The sequence below is a fragment of the Suricata suricatta genome, chromosome 11 (assembly GCF_006229205.1).
Source record: "Suricata suricatta isolate VVHF042 chromosome 11, meerkat_22Aug2017_6uvM2_HiC, whole genome shotgun sequence".
Taxonomy (NCBI): domain Eukaryota; kingdom Metazoa; phylum Chordata; class Mammalia; order Carnivora; family Herpestidae; genus Suricata; species Suricata suricatta.
Window position 1 is genome coordinate 54,843,959 of NC_043710.1, and position 16,578 is coordinate 54,860,536.

The 16,578-nt window shown below is 53.3% G+C and overlaps 1 protein-coding gene across 7 annotated transcripts; it reads left to right on the forward strand.

Moving 5' to 3' along the window:
* P2RY2 (purinergic receptor P2Y2) lies at positions 1-16,194 on the forward strand. 7 transcript variants are annotated; one of them, XM_029915259.1, is made up of 6 exons: positions 1-17; positions 179-211; positions 2,366-2,439; positions 10,022-10,200; positions 14,084-14,151; positions 14,411-16,194. In XM_029915259.1, the coding sequence occupies exon 6, from the start codon at positions 14,415-14,417 to the stop codon at positions 15,549-15,551; it is 1,137 nt and encodes a 378-aa protein (XP_029771119.1). In that variant the 5' UTR covers positions 1-17; positions 179-211; positions 2,366-2,439; positions 10,022-10,200; positions 14,084-14,151; positions 14,411-14,414; the 3' UTR covers positions 15,552-16,194. The 7 variants fall into 7 exon arrangements, with proteins under 7 accessions (XP_029771119.1, XP_029771120.1, XP_029771124.1 ...); XM_029915260.1 differs by lacking the exon at positions 179-211; XM_029915258.1 differs by lacking the exon at positions 1-17 and having other exon boundaries at positions 70-211.
* Positions 16,195-16,578: the final 384 nt, after the last annotated feature.

A 16,578-nucleotide genomic window follows, 5' to 3' on the forward strand; every position in this document is an offset into this window, starting at 1 on the left:
CAGAGCGCCCCGCGGAGGTGAGGGGCGGGCTGCCGGGAGGGATCGGAAGAGGAGAGGGGTCGGCAGGAGCGGCTCTGGGCTGGCAGCGCCGTGCGCGCGCGGCCGTCCGAGTGGGGCACGGCTCGGAGCCGTGGGAGCGCGCCGGTGGGTCCGTGGTCTAACTTTGTCTCCATCATAGCGTAGGTCTCCGGGAGCGCGATCGGACACCCCGGTGAGTGTGTGTCGGCGTTTTTGAGACAGTCCGAGAAATCAGTGGGGGAGTGCGTGCGCCCCGGCGGGTCGAGTAGCTGAACCTGTGGGACTTGTTTGTGTGTGCGCTCTGGTGTGAGCGCCCCGAGGCGTGGGACCGCGGCCAGAGACCCGCGAGCCCCTGGAGGCCCGCTGAGCCTCCTCAACCCAGGGGCGTTCTGGGTGCCCATCCCGCCTGGCCTGGTAAAACTGGGGGTGGGGGCTGGGACAGAGGCCTGGAAGGACAGTTAAGCCTCTGTCAGGAGACTTAATCTGGCAGGCGGTGCCGTAGGAAGGGTCTGCTTGGAGAAAGGCAGTGCCCTCCCTCAGCTCCCCAACGGGGGGCTGTCAGTGGCTGGTTGCCCCACTTGCCCCCAGGAGCCAGACCCAAGGGCCAGGCCCAGCTGCGGATGAAAACTGCCAGTTTGGGGGTCTGTGGAGCTGATGGCATCTGTTTCTTTCAGCATGGCATCCTCAGCTTCCCAGGGCCTGCGGCCTTAGGTGCGTGATTTGTTTGAGGAATCTAGGCTGGAATAATGGGGAGCTTTGGAGGGCTAGGGTGGGGCCCTGGTAAAGTCTCAGTTATCTGTGTGCGGGAGTGGTTGGGAAGGATAGTCTTTAAGCAGACAGGGTCTGCAAAAGCTCTCTGGAGACTCAGTCCTATATTCCTTGGCCACGGTGTGACCTTCTCTGAGCCTTAGCAGTTTCATCTGTGAAAGGGGAATAATAAGATATGGAACTTGAGGGCCGCTGAATTGCTAATATGTGGGTCAAATTCAGTACCAGTGTTCTCCTGGGTAGGCTCACTGCTTGGGGATGGGGGTGGGGTCAATCCCTGGAGGGAACTTCCTGAAACCCAAATCTCAACCATTCTCCTCCCTAGACGAACACAACCCAGCTTGAACCCCTTAGCCTGGGACGCAAGGCCTCCAAGAACTGCTTCTTGCCAACCTCTCCAGCTCCTCTCTTGCCTGACCCTGTACCCTCTAGTGATTGCATGTAGTTCTGCTCCACACACTAGACAGTTTCTTGCTTTGGGACCACTGCATCTTCTTTATACTCACTGCCTGAAGTGCCCTCCTACCCTCATCTTCCTCAGTTTGAGAATTACCCAGTCTTGGGGCTCAGCCCAGATGCCCCCTCATTGGGGAGGCCTTCCTTGCTCCCATAGTTGGATTGGAGCATCTTCTGGCTCTTGCAAGTCCCAGGACTGACAGACAGCCCTGGTTCTACCTTGGACTGTTATGGTTTCTATCTCCTCCTTCCCTCACCAGAGGTCTGGGGCCCTCTGGAGGGCAGAAATTGGCTGTCACTCATTTCTCTTTTGCCAGCACCCTGCACAGGGCTGAGCTGAACTGAGAGAGCACCAGCAGCCTCTATCCCCGTCCCCCTCCTTGCCCCCAGCTTCCCCAGGGAAGGCATGTCTACAGTGGAGCTCCATATCATCACAAAGAAGAGGAAACTAAAATCTAGTGATCAAGACAGGTGGAATAGGTTGTTAGAAATGTGTCCTGGAGGCACTACAGGACCCAGAATGTATAAGCTGAAAACTTTTATTTCATCCTGAAGGCAATAGGGAGCCATGGAAGGTTTGTGAACAAGGAAGATTCATGGTCAAAGCAGCATTTCAGAATGATCCTTCTGGCTTCAGGGTGGAGAATGGATTGAATAGTGCTATACAAAGAGGTCAGATAGTGACACTAGAACCACCTAGTCATTACTTATACTCCGAGCCCTTGACCCGTTGGCCAAACACTTCCCTCAGACTTTAGATATTCCTGCTGAGGAGCTTGGGGACACCTAGGACTCTCCCTCCCCCAGTGGGAGCCAGGACACCTGCAATTGATCTCATCCCAGCTCTTCCCCCAGCTTGATGGGTGACCTGGGGGGGTGCAGCTCTTGCCCTGCCAGCCTCTAAAAGGAGGCCAGCACCACTAAGGTCCTGCATTGATAGTCTGTGCTTGGGGAGCCCCTGGCATAGAAGAATTCTCAATCTCCTCTTCTTCTTGCCTTGGGCTGTCCTGGGGTCTAGCCCAGGAGTTGGAGGATCACAGTGAATGATCTTCATAAGTGGCTGCCAAGCTGGGGCTGCAGAGTGAGGCTACGACCCCTCCATTCCTATTTTTTTCCTGCCCAGGATGCACAGGATCTGAGGCTTCTGAATCCTCCAAGGACCAGCTAAAAGTATGAGAAATCACCAAGGTTTCATGGGTGAGTGCTTTGATTTGGCTTCTTTCCTGGCTGTAGCCCTTAGAGAGGCCACTGTGCCCCTCTAGGTTGTCAGATGGCCATCTCTAAATTGGATCTGATGATCCTTGCCTCTTCAAATGCAAGGTTGCTATGACAATTCATTTTTTTCTAATGTTTATTTTTGAGAGAGAACGTGAGCAGAGGGAGGGGAGAGAGGGACAGGGGACAGAGGATCTGACAGCAGCAAGCCTGATGCGGGGCTTGAACCCAACAAACCAACAAACGAACAAACCGTGAGATCATGACCTGAGCCGAAGTCGGACACTTAACCGACTGAGTCACCCAGGCGCTCCTGTGATGCCTTAATTCTTAAGATAGTGGTCAGGAAAGGGCTTTGTAAGCTGTGGAATGCAATGTATAGGGAGACTTTTAAAGAAATGCATTTTGAAGATATTAGAACAAGGGTGCAGAAACAAGGCATTGTGCTAGTTATTGGCATTTTAGCCACGGACTGCCTTCCTTTCCCTGTGCCCCTCTGCAAAGACAGCTTGCTAGTAACAATTTATAAAAGTCTCATTTTATCATCTATCAACCCTGTAAGGGAGGAATTGTTATCCCCATTTTGCAGATGAGGAAATAGAGGCTCAGAGAATTTCCTTCCCAAGATCACATAGCTGAGGTGAAAGGTAGGGCTTCTGCCTACCTGACTGAACTTACCTCATTCCATTTAAGACAGAAGCTCTATCTGAGCTTCAGAGCTCCATCCTCTGGCTTTCAGGGTGAAGAAAGTTTGAATATTGCCCTGAAAACATGACTTTAGGTTTTGCTTGTGACTTGATTAGCCACATTGCTCACAGGACCAGAGAAGCCTGGCTGATCTGCTGAAAAAAGATGGAGGCTCCCCTGGTGAAACCCTCTCTCTCCCAGAATTGTCTTCTGTGGACCTGGCTGATGAACCCTTTTGCCTACACCTTCCTCTTGGTTGCTTTGGCCCTCAGTCCTGGTCTCTCCCAGCCAGTGGTCTCTCACCTCTGTGCTCATCCTAGAGGTCAGGCGCAGGACTAGACCAGCCTGCTTTTCTCTCTGTTCATATCACCCAGCACAGGTTGGGCACAGAGCAGGTGCCAGTGAGTGTTTGAGAAATGAATGACCTTGTGGAAATGGGTATAGAGTGAAAGAGGAGGGCCTTGCTTCCTGGAGAGCTACAGTTGGTTCTTGAGCAGAGGTGTTCCTCCACTTCCCTGTTACAGCATCTCCTAGGCTTGGGTATTTCTGGTCCAGAGTGAGTGGCTAGAGTCCTTGACAGGAGTATGGGCAGCCTGGGGCCTTCTGGCCATCTGCTACTCCTTAGCCCTCTACCTTGGCACCCTGTCTAGGGCTTGGGCCCTAGAGCATGGGAGGAAGGCCTTCTTCAAGCTTCTTGGGGCCCACATGATCCTTTCTTCTCCCACACCGTCAGAGGAGGCTCCTGGTGTTGCTCTGGCTTCCAGCTTCCCCAGCCCAGCTGTGGGAGGAGGAATCTTGCTGCGACTGTGCTGAGCGCCAGCCAGGATATTCCCCAACTCACATAAAATCCAGGACCGAGGGATCCATGCCTCTTACTGGACCATTTTATGTGTAGTCTCCTCCTTGGCTTCCTCCCTTTAGACTTCCCTGTCCTATCTACTTTCCATGTGGCATCGTCTTTGTCAAGGTCAACTCTGACTATGTCCTTCCCTGCTTAAGGCCTGCCACGGCACCCCATTGTCAGGTTAGAAGCCAAAGCACCTCAGCCTGGCATTCAAGCCTTTTCATGTGAGTCCCTCAGGCCCACACACATTCTGTGCCACCCACCCCTTCATACCAGCCTCATATGACCTCCTGGCTACACTATCACACTACTGTGTCTTTGCACGTGCTCTTTCTTCTGCCTTCAATGCCCCCCTACCTTTGTTGTCCACCTGACAAACTCCTAATCTTCCATTATGTCCCAGCTCAAATGACCCCCCCCCTCTAAGCAGCTTTCCCTGACTGTCTCCCCAGGCTGGTTAGGGGTTGCTCTGGGCTCCATGGCTCTGGGGCTTCCCTTGGTCATGGCTTCATCACCCAAGTGGACTTCATCCATGTCTGTGTCTTTCTCCCCATCTAGACTGGAGCTCCTGACCAAGTCTGATCTGAGTCTGGGTTTGCAGTGTTCCTCTGAGGTTGGGCACATGGGGGCACTGACAAGTGTTTGCTGAGACTTTATGGCTCCTGGGACAGTGATCTATGATTACATTACTCTCAGAGTACAGACTCCTCTGGTTCTGAGAATCTCATAACCAAAGGCTATGAGAAGCAGCAAGTAACAGAATTGAAGAAACACTTATCATTTACTCTCAGAACCAGAGACTCTTGGAACTGGACTGTCAGAACCAATGAACTCAGAATTCTGGAAGCACCCAGAGCAAGAAAAATCTCAGAATGACAGACTTGTGTCCTGTTCTACACTTTTGTCCTATTTTCTACCTTGGCTTCTCCATTCTTTCTTTTTCTTCCCATGCTGCACTCTTCCTACTTCTCTCCTGACCTGACCGTAGCCCCTTCCAAGAGCCTTCCCTGCCTACTCTGACCATGACTTCTGCCCCTCTCCCTGGTTACTGAGAAGGGTTTCTGTGTCTCTCAGCCAGGAAAGGTAGATGCAGCCTCCACATCAGGATGGACCATGATGTGCTAGCCACATGGACTACTACCTTCTCCCTTACCTTACTCCTTCCTCAGGAGCTGTCTAGTATAGTGGTGATTCTCCCCATCTGATCAGTAAAAAACTTGAGGCTCAGAGAAGGGAGTTGACTTGACCAAGATTGCAAAGCATGGGTAGTTCTAAGTTGGAGCCTGAACCCAGGATTCTTTCTTCGTGAGTCTGGCTGGAGGCACTTGGACGTGATAGGTCAAGGTGGAGTCCAGGGCACTGTGGTTCTTTTTTTTTTTTTTTTAACTTTTATTTATTTTTGAGAGACAGAGCATAAATGGGGAGGAGCAGACAGAAGGGGTATTACAGAATCCGAAGCAGGCTCTAGGCCTTGAGCTGGCGGCACAGAGCCTGATGTGTAGGCTTGAACCCACGGACCGTGAGATCATGACCTGAGCCAAAGTCGGACATTTAACCGACTGAGCCATCCAGGTACCCCAGGGCACTGTGGTTCTGAACTGGTTCCATTTAGCAGTGTATTTCTAGAGCACTGTGCTGGGCTGGACCATGCTGGGTCAGAGGAGGGACAGGTAGTTTGGAGTCTTGCTCTGGGTTGGGGGTGAAGGTGCTCAGCTGCCTACACTCAATATAATTAGAACAGCAGACTTTGAGTAAAGCCCTTCCTCTTAAGGAGTCTCAGTCTCCTGATCTGTAAGGTGGGAGGCCAGCCTGGTTGATCTGAGACTCATGCACTCAGATGTTCTCCCAGTGCGTGGCCCCCACAGCCAGGATTCTAGGGGCTTCTTAGTGGGTAAAAGCCTCCAAGAGGGACCGGTGAACCCAAGGGCCTCCTGGAGGAGGCTGCAGAGGCTTCACTGCAACAGCACCTGCTGATACCATCTGAGGTTCCCCCTCAGCTATTTCCCCAGACCAGCCCCAGTGCTTGTGGTGAAGAAAGCATATCAGGCAAGGCTGGGAGACTATTGGCGTTCAGGCCCATGGAGGACATTTGGGAGGGGGTGGAGGATAACTTCCAGGATCTTTCCTGTCCTCCTGTCCATCCTTGCCCTCTCTACGTCCCTCAAGCAACAGGGATGACTGTCGGTTCCTGAGACATACTATGTGAGTTCTACCTCTGGTTTTTGCTCACTCTACTCCTCTTCTGCTTCCACTCACCTGACTCTTGTCCATCTTCCAAAATGTAGGCAGGTGTCCTCTCCTCCAGGAAGCCTTCCCTGACCACCCCACTCCCAATTTCCATTGGGGACCCTCTTGGCTGCTTCAACTGGTACCTCTGCTTCCGTCAGCCCTGATCACCCTGAATTATCATTGCCTGTTTATGGGTCTTCCCCTATCCTCTCCCACACCCACCTCCTTAACAGTGAGCTCCTTGAGATCACAGAAGGGTGCAACTCACCTTGGAGTCCCCAAGTGCCCAGTATGGGGACAGGCATATATACGGCAAACTTATAAAAGGTGAGTGAACAAAGGAGAATAGTTGGGTCTAGTTCCTTCTGGGGGGGGGGGGAATCCCTGGACTGCCCTCCCTTCTGAGGATGGCCTTCAGGGTGGGAAACTTGACCTATAGTCAATCTGGCTGTGACCTTGCTACTTTGCCCATAATTCCTGTGGCTTTCCTGCCCCTCTTGTCTGGAATACTCTCATCCTCCCTGCCTTCACCACCTGCTGAAATCATCTTTTTAAATTATTTCACAAAATGAGTAAATCATCTTCGTTAATTATCTCAACAACCTTATGCAGTGCATACCCTGCTTAGATTGTAAGGAAATTAAGATTCGGGTTATGGAGCTGAGACCTTGTCCAGGTGCCACAGATGGGAATGGCAGGACTGGGATTTCCCACCTGCACTGTGCCCTCCCCTGCCCCTCGATGGTGTTCTGGGGCCAGGTCCTCTGTTTCCCCTCACAGCAACCCACCCCCAGCAGAGGCAGGCTGTGAGGGTTTCCAGAGTGGTGATGCGTCACACTCCCCGGCCAGGCTGGACAGGGCCAGCCAGGTAGACCGGTGAATGGGCAGTGCATTCATTCGGGAGCTGCCCTGGTGGAGAAGCTGGAATGTTGTCCAACCACCCTGCAAATTCTGCAGTCGGTGCCTCAGCCCCTCCTCATGGCTTTGAGTTAACCAGCCTGGGGCTACGAGGAGAAAGACCCAGCCCTTGAGGACCCTCTGGGGTAGAGGCGGAGCCAGGCAGAGGGAGTAGGGGGTCTGCCCCTAACTCACTGGTGACCTTAGGTGAGATCTGGGGCTACCTTTTTTGGCCTTAGTTTGTTGTTGTTTTAACCGTGAAATGGGTACAATAACCATCATGGCTGCTTCACAATGAGGAAATACCAGGAATAGTAGATTCTAGCCCTGCCACTAGTGTGTTCCCTCTGGCAGAAAACTGACCAGACAGGCAGAGCCATGGGGCTCAAAGAGGGCTGGTCAAGAAGCTTCCCGGAGCAGAGGATCTGGGCTGTGGAGGGTAGCGGGTAGTGATCAGGGGCATGGCTCCTGCAGTCACACAGATCAAGGCTGCTGCTCTGCAGTTTGCTAGCTTTGGGACGCTGAAGAGATTATTTAGCTTCTCTGAGCTTCTCAAGTTTAAATAAGAAGAGGGCTATAGGGGCGCCTGGGTGGCTCAGTCGGTTAAGCCTCTGACTTCGGCTCAGGTCAGATCTCACATTTGTGGGTTCGAGCCCCGCCTCAGGCTCTGTGCTGACAGCTAGCTCAGAGCCTGGAGCCTGCCTCCTGTTCTGTGTCTCCTTCTCTCTCTCTGCCCCTCCCCCTCTCACGCTCTGTGTCTCTCTCTGTATCAAAAATAAATAAAACATTAAAAAAATTTTTTTTTAAAAAAGAAGAGGTCTATAAAGCCAACTAATATGGAATCTGACACAGAGAAAGCACTCAATTATTGTTATAATATATATGTTGAAGATAAGGGAAACTGTCTCTGAGTGAAGATATGACCATGGGACTGTTTTTGCTGTGCTTGAGACAGGAAGATGAGGCTGGAGACAGAAAGGGAAAGTTGTCTTCAGAGGCATCAGGGGCCAGGTTAGCTAGGGCCTTGAATGCCAGGCTCAGGAGTTTGGATGTTAGCCTGAGGGCAATAGGGAAGGGCACCCATGGAAGGGTTTTGACCTCAACAGTGTATGATCAGGTTTGTGTTTCAGGAAGACCTGTGATTGTAGTATGAAGGATGGATATGAGGGGCAGGGTGGAGGCAAGGAGATAAGCAAGCAGGCTGTGCAATGGTCCAGAAGAGAAACACAAGCCTAAGGCTATGGGGTAGGGAAGAGTGGCATATCTGAGCCACTGCACTGGTTGAAGTGACAGAGCTTGGTGAGCATTGGGTTACACGTGGGTGGGAAAGAGATACATTGTCAAGGATATATTAGAATTTTGAAGTGTGGAAGGATGGGTGGTAGAGATCCTTCTCAGAGATGGGAGAATGGCTTTGAGAAAGTGCTGCACTCTGTGGAGCGAAGGCATCTCCTCAGGAGAAGACGGGGTGGAGTGGGGTAAAAGGTGAACCTCTTTGGTTACTGGACTCTGGAGCAGATTGGCAAATGGCTACCAGCCCACTGCCCCATGTCAACCTGAGACTCTCCGGGCAAGGTGGGCTGGGAAAACAGTGGCCGACGGGAATTCCCCCGTGCCACACCTCCTGTCCCATTCTTGCAGCCAGCCTCCTCCTCTCCTCTTCCCACTTCCCTCCATGCTTGCACTTTGCTTCCAGCCTGGAGACCTGGCTTCAACTGTCTCAGACTTTCCCACACCCACCCCATCACAGAGAAGTGAAGCAGATGGAAAGAGGAAGGAGATGTTCTTTTCTCCCCCTCCAACAAGTCTGAGGTTCTGGAGGATGCTGAGACTTGCACATACAGAGGGTGCCCTCCACCACGCAACCATCCCCTCAATGAAACCTTGTGCCTGGTGTGTGTGAGGACTTCCCAGACAAGACAAAAGCCAGGGCCAGAATTCAGAAGGCCCGCATTCCAATCTTGGCTCTGTCCCTAGCTTATGGTGAGGCCTTGTGACAGGCCTCAGTTTCCTCCTCTGTCAAATGGGAGTTTAGTGCAGGGGAATTTTTTGAAATTTTTAAAAATGTTTTTTATTTATTTTTGAGAGAGAGAGACAGTGTGAGTAGGGGAGGGTCAGAGAGAGAGAGAGACACAGAATCCAAAGCAGGTTCCAGGCTCTGAGGTAGCTGTCAGCCCAGAGCCCAACGTGGGACTCGAACCCACAAACCATGAGATCGTGACCTGAGCCGAAGCCAGACACTTAACTGACTGAGCCACCCAGGCGCCCCTAATGCAGGGGATTTCTAAAGGCTGTTCCAGTCCCCGTCTAGAACAGTGTGTGTGTGTGTGCACATGCTGTGAATACACCTGAATGTGATTGTATATGTCTCCATGTATTTGAGTATTTATGTATGTCCATGCCTGTGTGTGTTCATGTGTGTTTACAATATCCCTGGAGGTATGATTAGAGGTAGGACAGGGGGGCGGGTGTGTTCCAAGAAGAGACATAGCTTGAACAAAACTATGGACAGAAGTACTATTGAGTGGATACCGGGCAAAGAGGGTATTGACTGTTTCCTACTCTCGGGACTGAAGCACAGACCAGGACAGAGGGAGGGGGCACTGGAGGCTCAGCTCAGCTCTACAGGGTGTAGGGGAGACCTTTCCCAGCCGAGCCCCTCTCCTAGGGAAGGGGGTGCCTGGGGAAGGAGGCTGGGAACAACCATCCCTGGGACATGCAAGCCGAGGGTAGAGAGCCGGGGTGTGTGGGTGGGCAGAGGGCGCTCCCCCTGGGACAGACAAACACACCAGTACTTGCCTCTTTTGGACCGAGGTTGAGGCAAAGGAGGCAGCCTGGGAGGGCTCTGCTTGGCTGACTTCCTGCAACCTGGCACCCAAGAGCTGGTGCTGTCTCCACCTCCCACAGAGCCCACCGCACTGCCTGCCCTGAGAAATGCTGGAAGCTGGGTGCAGCCCCAGGCCCGAGGACCTGTTTTTCCTGTTTCCTGAAGAATTCCCTGCTTCCTGGTCCAGGCCTCTATATTCATGAATGAGGAACCTGAACAGGCTCTGAGCATCCTGACTGTGAAACCCAGGGCTGGCCAGGTATGGGCATGGGAGGCCAGGGTCCACCAGCTGGGAGGCTTGCTTGTGCATGTGTATATGCTGAGCCAGGGTTTGATCCAGGGGACCCCCACACTGCTCGCTCATCGCAAGTTGTCATGAATTCAGGCTTCAGAGCTGGGGAGCCCTGGTGTCAAGCCTATTTTTTCCAACTCCTGGCAGTGTGATTTTGAACAAATAGCCTAACCTCTATGGAGGTATCTCTTGAGGAGTGGCAATGTGTGTGTGTGTGGGGGGGTGCTGCATGGAAGCTGTTCAGCTCAGGTTTGGCCCCTACAAAGTGAAGTGTTGAGGGTAGGGGGCACCAGGACCAGGAGCTCCTGACTCAGACTGACCCATGATCTGAGCGAGGGAGGAGCGAGATAAAAGCATGTGATGGACCCACCTCCAGAATGACCCACTTCCAGTTCCCCTCCCCTGGCATTTCCCTGGCCTGTCCAGAGAGAGGCAGTCCAGGGGCCTGACCAGGGCAGGAGCAGGCCCAGGTGAGCTGGTTCCCCAGGAGTGCTCCCCAGGAGGCCACCTAGGGTCAGCATCTGAGAAATCTTCAAGTGTCAGGACAAGTCTGGGAGGCCCTCAGAGGAATAAGGGAAAGGAGAGCAACTGCCATGAGGCTCGGCCTCCTCTGGACTCCCATATCCTCTTGTGCTTGCTTGCTTGCTTGCTTCATTCATTCATTCATTCATTCATTCATTCTCTCACTCATGCCATACCTGCTTTGGATCAGGTCTCTTACTGATGATAGGGACAGAGAAAAGAATCAGATGGACTGAGCCTTCTAGAAACACCTGGAATGTGTTGGAGCTTCTAGAAGGTGGAAAGACAAATTCCCAACAGGGTATGAGGAGTGTCTGGGGTGGTAGAGTGGGAAAGCTTCAGAGATGAGTGACATTTGAGAAGAGCTTTGAGGGATGGGCATGCTGGAGCACAGTGTGAATGGGTTCTGGAAGGGCTGTCCAGGCAGAAAGAATAGCCTGAGCAAGGCAGGGAAGGCTGGCAGGGCACTTACAGGGGCAGAGCCAGCCAGAACCGGGCACAGAGGGGCTGGCAAGTGGTGTTGGACAAACATGGGAGCTGGGGTCTAAGGGGAGAGACCCTAGAGTGAGACCCCAAGGATATGGGGGAGAAGGAGAGGTAGAGGAGAGGGCTGAGGATTTGGCTGTCTTCATAAGCAGGGGCTGGGGTGGTGGGCAGGAAAGATACACTCACAGGTGATGGGCCAGCCAGTGGAGGGAGAGGGCAGGCAGGGTCAGTCTGGAAGGGGGCCACGGCAATGGAGTCTTCAGCTGGCCTGCGAGGGTGGGGGCCAGGATGTCTTAAAACAGGTGGAAAGGACAGCTTCCAAGTCTCAGGAGAAACTTAGGGAAGTAGTCTTATTGCTCATACCACCACAGTGTATCTACTATGTGCCAGGCACTGCTCCAAACATTTCACACAAACTGCTCCATCCTCACAGCAGTTGTATGATGTAGTTTCTATTGATTGCCTCATTTGACAGATGAGGAAATAAAGGTGGTCTGGCTCCAAAGGCCAGGATCCTTTTTTTAAAATGTTTTTTATTTACTTTTGAGACAGAAAGAGACAGAGCATGAGCAGGGAGGGGCAGAGAGAGAGGGAGACCAGAATTGGAAGCAGGCTCCAGGCTCTGAGCTGTTAGCACAGAGCCTGACATGGGGCTCAAACCCACAAATGTGAGATCATGACCTGAGCCGAAGTAGGAGGTCCAACCAACTGAGCCCCGACGCCAGGATCTTAATCACTGGAGTTTGTTGTGCTGAAGGATAAAAAGCTGTAATTCCAACAGGTGGAGATGAGGGGGGTGAATGGATTCCAGGTTGAAGGAGCACCATGAGCTAGGGTTGGGAGGGGAAAGTGTTGGGTGCATCCAGGAGACTGCAGGTCACAGAGAATGGGGCTGGGGAGGCTGACAGAGGCTGGGTTATAAAAACATCCAGGACCAGACTGAGGAGGAGTGGGGTTTTCTCCTGAGAATAGGCTGGAGTCACAAAGGGCTTCAAGCAAGGGAATGACTTCTCCTTCACCAAGACCCCCCAGGACTGGGGGAACTGAGGCTAGAGGCAGGGAGGTAGGTGCAGTAGCTCTGGCAGCAAGGGTGGAGGCAACCCTGGGCTGCACGGAGAAGGGGTGGGATGCACGAGATGCTCGCATGTAGGGGCCTCAGTCCTGGCGCAGGGCAAGACGGGTCCTAGGAGCTTGGCCCAGAGTTCCCCATGGCAGGGGCAGCTGCCCTTGCCCCGCCTGGCACCACACAACCTCCCTGCCTGCTCACCTGGGACCAGCCCTGGCTTTTTGGTGATTCTGCGGTGCGGGGATAGGGTGTGGGGAGAGAAGGGAAACTGAAAGACCTATGTGTCTCTCAGCCCCCTAATCTCAAACTCCGGGGCCTGGAATTACTACTGCGAGGCCAGGCTGGTCAGGAAGCTCATGGTCCAAGGGAGTGGATATCCCTGGCCCTCTAGAATCTCTAAGCCCCAGCCTCTCAGAACCTGAGGTTCCAAGATGAAGGGAATTATACCACCCCAGATACTAAAATGGGGAGGACTCACACGTCCTCTACCCCTTCTGTCCTCCCAGATGCACCCACACACAGGACACAAGCCTTTCTACAGCTAGAAGAGACGCTGGCATACCCCCAGAACAAGGAGTTCACGGTCTCCCTCCTACAGCCCCCTCCACTGTGGGATGCACCGGATGAATTGCAGCCATCCCTAACCACGTGTCCTTAGCCAAATTACTTGAGTGATCAGTGTCTTAGCCTCTTTATTGGAAAACAGCCTGATAACCTGGTTCCCAGAAACATGTTGTAAAGATGGAATGAAGTAACATTTATAAAGTATACATGGTAGTAGGGTTTGAAAAATAGCAGCTCTCCTGGCCCATTCTCACCGTTAGGACGGAATCATTCTTTGTTTGTCCCAAACCTGCCTGCCTACTATGATTTCCAGGCTGCCTCTGGAATCTTTGGGCACATCTTTGCCCTCCTGACTGGGCTCTCTGTCCCCTGCTCCCTGCTGACAGAGAGAGAGCTCTTACTGGTCACATTGGTGGGGATAAGGAGACGAGGAAGAAGGACACCCTGTGCTCCAGGGACTCACTCTATGGGCAGCCAGGCACATAGTATGTACCCACTAGGGACAAGGAAAGAGACCATCAACATAGTGGTGGTGTGTGAGGGGAAGCTGGGTAGGTGTGAAGGAAGCTGAATTTGCCCCACAAAAGAAGTGCCCCTCTGGTCCCATTCTCACCTCTGCCCCAGACTTCCCTGGAATCTTCTGGAGGGTCACTGTCCCATCAGGTGGCTTCACAGGTCAGGGAGCAGGACTGCTGTTTACAAGTGCAGAGAGTACCAGAATATAGGAATGCCTAAAAACTATTTGCTGAGAGATTAATGAATGACTAAAGGGGGAGACCCTTGGAAATACTCCCTCAAATACCAAAAATCCCAGGCACAGGGCCAGACCCTCTCAGGGTGGAAAGATGAGCTAAAGGAAAGAGTATTCTAGTACTTCCAGCAAGGTAGGGGCTGCCCACTGGCCAGTGAGTGCTGGGTGTGAGAGGGAGCCAGCCAGCCTTAGAGGCCCCCTTCTGTGAATCTGAGATGACACTGCTTTGGGACTCCCAGATCCTCAGGTTCTAGAGCTGGGATCCTCCATCTAGAACTCTGTGCTCCTGAGGTTCTGGAACAGGGTTGCCAATCTTAAAAAAAAAAAAAAAAAAAAAAAAAGAGCCAGTGGTAACTGTTTTAGGCTTTGGGTAATATATGGTCTTTGTCACAACCATTCAGCTCTTCATAAATAAGATGGGTATGATTGTGTTCCAATCAAGTTTTTTTGTTTTTTTACAGAAGCAGACTGGTGGACTGCATCTGGCCCTCAGGATGTAGTGCGCCTACCCTGTTGTGACGTTTTAGAGGTGTGTGGCCCTGATACTCATAGACCTCCTGTATTCTTGAAGTTCCGGGGTTCCAAGGTTCTGAGCCCTCTGGGTCCAGGGAGAAAGTCGGGGCAGGTGGCTGCAAAGGCATTAATTGCAGTGGGGCAGACCTTAATCGAGGGAATCTGTGGGTGCTTGGGGCCCCTCCTGGCTCTGGGCAGGTGGGTGTGTCAGGCCTCCCCACCGAGCCCCAGTTGTGACCCTCAGGCTGTTCTCTCCACCACCCCCTTCCCCTCAGGGCAATGGCCACAGGCCCAGGGCACTGGAACAACAGCACCATCAATGACACCTGGAATGGGGACGAGCTAGGCTACAAGTGCCGCTTCAATGAGGACTTCAAGTACGTGCTGCTGCCTGTGTCCTATGGCGTGGTGTGCGTGCTCGGGCTGTGTCTGAACGCCGTGGCGCTCTACATCTTCCTGTGCCGCCTCAAGACCTGGAACGCGTCCACCACATACATGTTCCACCTGGCCATGTCTGATGCGCTGTACGCAGCCTCCCTGCCGCTGCTGGTCTATTACTATGCCCGCGGGGACCACTGGCCCTTCAGCACAGTGCTCTGCAAGCTGGTGCGCTTCCTCTTCTACACCAACCTTTACTGCAGCATCCTCTTCCTCACGTGCATCAGCGTGCACCGATGCCTGGGGGTCCTGCGCCCGCTGCGCTCTCTGCGCTGGGGCCGGGCCCGCTACGCCCGCCGGGTGGCAGCTGCCGTGTGGGTGCTGGTGCTGGCCTGCCAGTCACCCGTGCTCTACTTCGTCACCACCAGCGTGCGTGGCGGCCGCATCACCTGCCACGACACCTCAGCACCCGAGCTCTTCAGCCAGTTTGTGGCCTACAGCTCTGTCATGCTGGGCCTGCTCTTCGCCGTGCCCTTTGCCATCATCCTGGTCTGCTACGTGCTTATGGCTCGGCGGCTGCTGAAGCCAGCCTATGGAACCTCGGGAGGCCTGCCGCGGGCCAAGCGCAAGTCGGTGCGCACCATTGCCGTGGTGCTGGCTGTCTTCGCCCTCTGCTTCCTGCCTTTCCATGTCACCCGCACCCTCTACTACTCCTTCCGCTCCCTGGACCTCAGCTGCCACACCCTCAATGCCATCAACATGGCTTACAAGATCACCCGGCCTCTGGCCAGTGCCAACAGTTGCCTTGACCCCGTACTCTACTTCCTGGCTGGGCAGAGGCTTGTGCGCTTTGCCCGGGATGCCAAGCCACCCACAGACCCCACTCCTACTGCCCCAGCTCGCCGCAGACAGGGACTGCACAGGTTGGACAGAACTGACATCAAGAGGGCAAAAGATGTGTCGACCAGCAGTGAGGACTCTAGGCGGACAGAGTCCACGCCAGCTGGTGGTGAGAACACTAAGGACATCCGGCTTTAGGGCCCGAACCCATTGGGCCTGTGCAAGTTAATATGGGGGAGGGGAGCCGGGAGACTGTGGGGACTAGGATTTCTTCAACTGGGATAGTCTCCCTAGATATGACCCATTAGTGACTCACGCCTGATGGTCAAGGGAGCCATACTTCAATGCTCTGTCATTTGGCAGAATGCTCTCTGTAGTCCAGAGATCTTAACAGTCCCTACAACCCCAGGCACTATTTGTATGCGTGAGTTGGGGAATAAGGCTTCATGAAAGGCAAGGGTAAGGAGCCAATGTGGCCCCTGGCCTGACTCCCGCGTAACTGGCTGGCTCTGCCTGGCAAGGTATCTAGGCTGGAGCCCAGCCTGATCAAGTCAAATGGAGAAACAGGCCCGGAGAGGAAAGTGACTTCCCAAGGTCATATAGTCTTGGCCTGAGCTACCCGGGAGGGGTGGGGTTTCGTTTGATCAGAGCACCCTGGTAAGGAGCCAAGCTGAGCCAGAGCTTCCCACAGAGGGGCCGAGGGCAGGTCTGGATGCCACAGTGGACATGCCTCTGAGGAGCATCCTCATCCCAAGAGATGAATGTAACATCTGGGGACTGATGTCATAAACCCACCGGGGGCTTCCCTGGTTTGGGAGCCAGTTCGAGGCTGTAACTTCTACCAGAGGTGTTGTTGCCTGCTGTGTTGTGCCCCGTTGTGTAGTTTGAGGATGAGGATACAGTGTAAGGATACTCACACTGGAGTCCTTTCTCCAACCTGTACTCTTCTGCCACCTGCCTTCCCACTAGCTGCCTCCATGGTACTTTCACGTAGGGATTCTCTCTCCAGACCCCAGTCATCCCTCACTGTAAAGCTAACTGGCCTTTGTGCCTGGCTCTGCTGGGTGCAGATAGGAGTCAGATGGGTCCCATCCTTGCGATCCCCCAGTTTAGGGCTTCATGGCTATGAAGAGTCATGTGCTGGTAAATGTTAAACCATCTAGCAGGCTTTCCAGGGATAGCATTGCCAAGTGCCCCAGTGCAGATACTCCTGCCTTGGCCAATT